Source organism: Idiotropiscis lumnitzeri, chromosome 19 (assembly GCF_059441095.1).
Source record: "Idiotropiscis lumnitzeri isolate Australia: NSW breed Sydney's pygmy pipehorse chromosome 19, RoL_Ilum_1.0, whole genome shotgun sequence".
Lineage (NCBI taxonomy): Eukaryota > Metazoa > Chordata > Actinopteri > Syngnathiformes > Syngnathidae > Idiotropiscis > Idiotropiscis lumnitzeri.
This window is the reverse complement of record NC_142409.1, coordinates 11,193,952-11,199,951: the sequence shown is the minus strand read 5'-3', so window position 1 is coordinate 11,199,951 and position 6,000 is coordinate 11,193,952. Positions and strand designations below refer to the sequence as shown.

General features: G+C 40.4%; 2 protein-coding genes across 2 annotated transcripts; both read left to right on the top strand.

Moving 5' to 3' along the window:
• Positions 1 to 174: 174 nt before the first annotated feature.
• LOC148318533 (uncharacterized) lies at positions 175 to 1,761 on the top strand. Its single transcript, XM_088282766.1, has 4 exons — positions 175 to 413; positions 1,025 to 1,129; positions 1,219 to 1,320; positions 1,416 to 1,761. Exons 1-4 carry the CDS (start codon positions 219 to 221, stop codon positions 1,503 to 1,505), a joined length of 492 nt encoding a protein of 163 aa, XP_088138892.1. The 5' UTR covers positions 175 to 218; the 3' UTR covers positions 1,506 to 1,761.
• A 954-nt stretch (positions 1,762 to 2,715) lies between these two features.
• On the top strand, positions 2,716 to 5,011 carry LOC148318532 (uncharacterized). Its single transcript, XM_088282765.1, has 4 exons — positions 2,716 to 3,332; positions 4,281 to 4,388; positions 4,475 to 4,576; positions 4,753 to 5,011. Exons 1-4 carry the CDS (start codon positions 3,138 to 3,140, stop codon positions 4,837 to 4,839), a joined length of 492 nt encoding a protein of 163 aa, XP_088138891.1. The 5' UTR covers positions 2,716 to 3,137; the 3' UTR covers positions 4,840 to 5,011.
• The last annotated feature ends 989 nt before the right edge of the window (positions 5,012 to 6,000 follow it).

Genomic DNA, 6,000 nt, shown 5'->3' with positions numbered 1-6,000 from the left:
CAGTCTGTCACTCGCCATATAGTTGTCAGAGGTCACGTGGGATCTGACTCGTCTAACTTAGGACCTACTCCCCTTCTGCTGAAGTGTTCCAGTTGCACAATGCTTAAAACTTTTTTTTGTAATGGGGGCAGGATGTTCCCGGCACAGAGAGGTGGGAGGGAGGAAGGAGGAGGGGGGCGGCAACCACCACAACACAAACAAACGAGGGACGACAGAAGATGGCCGTTTTGTTTCTGCTGCTCACTGTCGGAGCAACTTTGTTGTGCTCCTCCGCCGAGGCGCAAGAAGCTTACGGAAAGCTCGAGGAGACATTCAGGAAAGGCGTCGACCTGTCCCTGGAAAAGCTCAGCGAGCACGCCGGCATCCAGAACCACTTCCTCTTCTTCAGGAGCATCACGAAGTCCAACGTGGAGGTACTCTTATCCATCTATCTTATTATAAAAGCGGTCGATAACAAGCTTGTAATACTCAGCCTTCGTCGATGGGGCGCTATTGAGTATTGGTGGTGACAAAGCAGCAAGTCCAGAACTGGCAAAGAAGAGTTAAGAGTTTCGAAAGCATTAATACACAACTTTGTGTTTTATCGACTGTTAATAATCACACAAAAATGATTCCATTAAATTAATATGTCTGTACCAAATCATTCTAATTTTAATAGTCAAACTACACCTCAACTAACTTGTAATACCGCTTTTCTCATTATTGGGGGCGCTAGTGAATAATTGGGTTGACAAAACAGGAAGTCAACATCGACCAAGGAAGTATTTAAAGAGAAATTAAACAATTTTATAACATTAAAACACAAGATTTGCATATATGGACAGCGATATTAGAAATAAGATAATCAGTACCGAATAATGCATCAGGAAGTCAACTAGAGAAACAGTTTTTAGAACATTGATACAATACAGTACAATTTTTATTTATATAGCGCATTTCACAACAAAGCGCTTTCCATATGCCGTCATATAAATTAGGAGGCAATTAGAACACAAATGATTTCTCATTGCATTCTCCCACTCAGGCCGGCTTCGACGTGGTCTTCATCTATCACCACTTCTTCCTGAAGGCCACCAGATGCCCCAAAGGAACTTTGGATCCGGCTGGTTGCAGCTTCAGGAATGACGTCGTGAGTGGAGCACCAACACATAAATGTAGAACGGGATGACCTGAACTCACTTTTTCTCACCTGTTTCCGTTCGTGGGCGCGGTTTGCAGCCCATGATCGACTGCGCCATTTGCTACAAAACCTTCCGAGGGGACATCGAGCCGGAGCCCAAACCTTACCTCAACTGTCTCCACAAGCCCTCCGTCACGCCGGTGGGTCACTTGGTGGAATACTATTTAAATTCTTTCTTAACTCTTCTTTCTTAACTCCTCCTCATCTTTCTTTTCTGTTTTTTATTGTGCGGCAGGAGGTGCGGGTTAACCGAATGGAGCATTGCAACCGTCTGGCGTACAGCAATGGAGCCACAAACCTTCTTGCTTCCACCGGAACAAAGTAATACCACGAGAGTCACGTTGGATGTGTGCCTAGTGAGTGACGTCCGCATACTTACCTATAGTCGGGTTAATTATTTTGCAAGCCATGTGGGCTAAATAAAAAAATGTAGATAAGCGCTGCACAAAAACAACAATGCAGTTGACATTGGAAAGTGTCCGAGTTCCCAAAGTTCATCTTCTGCGGACTTGTTGGTTTAAGTGACTTCAGTTTCCCTCCCTTTAGCAGTCCTAAAGTATTAAAAACACAATATTAAAGTCTCTCTTTTTTGTGGTTTTATTCAGAGACTTGTACCAAAAATGTTTGAATAGGGGTGCCTGAACAAGATTGAATTTAAGAAAACAACAATGGAAAAAATTGTTTTGGATGTCATTGTCATTTGTTTTCTTCTACGAGTGAGGGACAACTCTATAAAAAAAATTGAGACTTGTTTATAACTATTTTATTTTTCCCTTCCATTTTGTCTTGGGTGTAATTCCACCATTGGCCACTAAATGGCAGTGCAACATTTCATTTAATATGAAAAATTTGGACCACGACTAAGGAACAGAAAGTGCTTCAAGGTTGGGCTAGTTTTGCTGTGGTATAAGGTTTAAAAAGAACCACTGCATTAAAAGAATCATTGATCTGAAAAACATTTAAAACAGTCCACGGGAGGGGGGGAGCGTCCCGCTTTGGACTCAATTATGTCAAATATCCCTCAGCACGTTAATGATGCAGCGCCCGTCGGCCCATCCAAACACATTAGTCCCAAACCCACCCGGATCGAAAGCATCAAACGGCCTCTAATTATAAGCCGGTGCCCTGGTGGGTCGCGTCAAATCCAAGTTGTGAAACAGGATTTGCGTCGTTTGTATCGTCTGAAGGACGAATGACGTTCAGTACAAGTGACATGTTTTTAGTTGATTATTTTGAGAGATTAAAAGTAAAAAAAAATCAAGAGCCTGTGGTTGTTTTTTAGCCATCCTTACAGGTTGTGTTTCACTAAGAGAAACTAGAAAAACTAAATGTAATCAGAAGAATAAAAAAACATTTTTTCCCGTTTTCAGTTCAGTGCTCTTTATACTGCTCCTTCTGCTATGTGCGCCTTTACCACCGGGGGGCAGTATAATACAGACTATGGAAATATAGGGCAACAGTTAAATCTTCTCAATTCGAATATTAGCCAGTCTTCGCAGAGGATAAATAATATATACCCGTGAGTATTTTTTTTAATGGGAGACTATTGGATAACATCACTTTGAGGAAATAAGGTTTAATGAGGTGATCCGCTGTTTCTTAATAATAATCACAAAATTAATGAAAGTCATTTGAGTCAACGGCCCAATTTGTATGTTTTGCATGGTGGATCATACCCTCCTGATGACCTGCTGATAAATTTGGAGGCGTATTAGTAATCCAAGTGTGTCATGACGAAATCTTTTGTCATGCAGCTGCCTGTTTTCAGAATGTGTTTTTGTCAAGACTTGCTCTGAGCCCTCTAGGGGAGGATGGGGGTGCTGGGTTTCCAGGAAGAGGGAGAAAAAAAAATGTTGGCGTGGGAGCCGCTCTATTAGTCCAGGACTTGTTTTGCCCCAGTTGATAGACACAAAAGGTTGTTCACCCCTCGGTGTACTCAGTTGCACTCTCCAGTAAGATGGCGGTGGTGTTGCTGCTGCTGGCCTGCGTCGGGGGAGCCCTGTGGCAGTCGGCCCAAGCTCAGGACGCTTACGAACTGCTCCCGGCGGACTTCAAGAAAGGTGTGGACCTGGCCTTGGTGCATCTCAACTCTCACACGGGCGTGCACCACCATTTTCGCTTCCTGAGGAGTCTGGAAAAGTCGGACGTCGAGGTAATCCCACTTTGGAGGCCGGCCTTGATTTAAAAAAAATAAATAAATCTAGCGAAACTGAAAAAGGACTATTATTGGGTTCACACACTCATAACTTGGTTTTTATATGTCCAGTTTCTCAGCAAATTGTTAGTGTCAAATCCATCTTGAAAATTTTTACACATGATAGATACTTTCTTTGGGATTTTTTTATATCTTCATGTTTGAATGAATAGGTACCCTGAACGTAACCTTTTTTAATTTAATAATCAAAGTGTTCATTTCAACAATGTTGAAGTCAATAAGAAACATGAAAACCAGATTAGCAAAATTTGAGCTGTGATGCATTCAGGGACCCTTGTTCATTCTATCATCAATTTCAACTTTGGTCGTTTGAGATTACGTTCAAATAACTGAAAAGAAAATACCGAATTTCTCTTCCAGATCATTTTAGGATTGATAAATGTTCAAGTTATTGATCTTTTCTTATTAATCTTATCACTCTCTTCTGATTACTAAATAGAACCAAAGCGGAATCTCTAATGAACAGGGGTACACTGAACGCAACATGAAAACATGCTTGTTTTGTTCATTCTCGCTTCGGAGTTGATTCTGAACTTCTCATGTGAACAGAATAAATAAACAGAAAATAGACTAAACAAAATATTTGTATTCCCCATGTAGAGAATGTCAAATTATATTTTTAATAGGGTGAGACTGCACATACATAACCCTGTAATACACGTGACCGCACAACTTTGTCTGACAAAAGTGTTATTGCGAACGCAAAATGTAAAATGCCGCAGACAAAACGAGCATTGATGCCCCAGCAATCATAACTAGAAATATTGGAACACAAATGGTGCCGCAACACATAGAAAAACAAAACAACATTACTCTGAGATACTGTTACAAATAAAATTGTATTGTATTGTAATCAAGTGTTGCTGATTTGCATTTCATTCACAGTGTGGCTTTGATGTGAAATACTTCTACCACCACTTTCAACTGAAGCCCACCCGGTGTGCCAAAGGACCGACTTCGAGGAACCAGAAATGTCCCTTCAGGAACGACAGAGTGAGCCCATCATATCATTAGTGGGGAAAAAAAGTATTGTTGAGCAAAATTATATTCATTGTTTTAAGTCTATGATGTCATCTCAGCCTCTCATGGACTGTGCGGTGTGTTACAAGACGGAGGGAGAGCAAATCATACCGGAGCCCACACCTTACGTTCACTGCATTCAGAGGCCAAGACTCACTGAGGTATGGTGCAACATTTAGATCAATTCCTTTTGAAATCCTAAGTTTTTTTTAACTTTTTTTTTTTCTTTACGGTATTGCTGAAGAGCAGTGTGGTGACTTTGTTTGATAAGACACAAAAAGGACTCTTAGTGACTTCACCTGGAAGTCTAACTTATTGTATTCTTCTGAAATTTCAGGAAATGGTGACGACCAGGACGGAGCACTGCAAACAAATGAACTACAACACTGGAGGTCTGACACTTTTAGCCGTGCAAATGGATTAAAAGTTAAAAAAAAAAAAAAAAAATACGAGAGCTTCATAGTTGACAACCTAAAGACGTATCAGGCCTCATGCTCACCCAATTGCAAGTAAAGCAACTTTTATACCCATGTTTAATCCTTTTTTTAATGTGTGAAAAATGTAACATTACTGCATTAAAAATGACATTGACCCAATCCAAATGGCTGTCCAATTAGGATTATGTTCACTTTTGCTTTGCGTGTTTCCCTCTTGCAGCTATTTAAAACAAAACTGCTTCTTTTTCTACAAACAGACATGATAAGTGACATACACATATTCAAACGTCTAATATTTGCCTTGTTCTTATTCACACACTTCACACTTCATTATTCCCTCCTTGACCTTGTCATGCTCGAGGCGCCATTTTGTGACCTCGGCGGTGCGGAAGCCCACTTTGTGTACCGTGTGGCCTAGCGCCAAGAGCAAATCTCATTACCGGCAGACTGGCAAAGCGGGGGGCGACCCTAAATATAAATAGAGGTGCTAAATATAGAGGGAGCTGATTACAACACGGGTGTGTGATTACAGCTCACTGACCAATAAGAATCTTCAGCTCGCAGTTGTAAAACATTGCAAACACGGTGGTAAATTGTGAAATGAACACCTTGAACATTGCATGAGTGGTGATAGTAAAAAGCAGCAATGGTAGTAAAAACATTATACACTTACACATAAAATGTAATTAAAAACAAAAATCTAGTTCAATAAAATCCAATACGCAAAACATAGTTAAACTAAATCAATTAAATTTTGTTGAAATAAAATAACTACATTACTAGAATAAATTGAAATAAAAAACACGAGTACGGTTTGAAATAAATACGTTATCAAATGAAAAAAAAGCTACACTATAGTGGGATACCGTAATATCGTCTTCCATAGGTGTTTTTCCCCCAAACACCACTAGAGAGCAGAGTGGAGTCGTACACGCCTCATGTTGAATCACCCAATTACCGCAATGCTTCTAATGTTGGCCCAACAACAATGAAGGTTTGTGATCCGACGCTTGTAAATTATTCCTACATGCTTTTCGTATCTCTTGTGTGTGGTGAATGGAATGAGGTGACAATGACGCAAAGTGTGCTTTGGTGTTATAATATTTGCCTCTTTTAGTGTAATTACACAATCCGCCATGAATTGGAAA

Coding starts and splice junctions, on each gene's coding strand:
- LOC148318532 (XM_088282765.1), top strand. CDS start 3,138: ATGGCGGTGGTGTTGCTGCTGCTGGCCTGCGTCGGGGGAGCCCTGTGG. Junction 3,333..4,280: donor TGGAAAAGTCGGACGTCGAG/GTAATCCCACTT, acceptor TTTCATTCACAG/TGTGGCTTTGATGTGAAATA. Junction 4,389..4,474: donor GTCCCTTCAGGAACGACAGA/GTGAGCCCATCA, acceptor ATGTCATCTCAG/CCTCTCATGGACTGTGCGGT.
- LOC148318533 (XM_088282766.1), top strand. CDS start 219: ATGGCCGTTTTGTTTCTGCTGCTCACTGTCGGAGCAACTTTGTTGTGC. Junction 414..1,024: donor TCACGAAGTCCAACGTGGAG/GTACTCTTATCC, acceptor TCTCCCACTCAG/GCCGGCTTCGACGTGGTCTT. Junction 1,130..1,218: donor GCAGCTTCAGGAATGACGTC/GTGAGTGGAGCA, acceptor CGCGGTTTGCAG/CCCATGATCGACTGCGCCAT.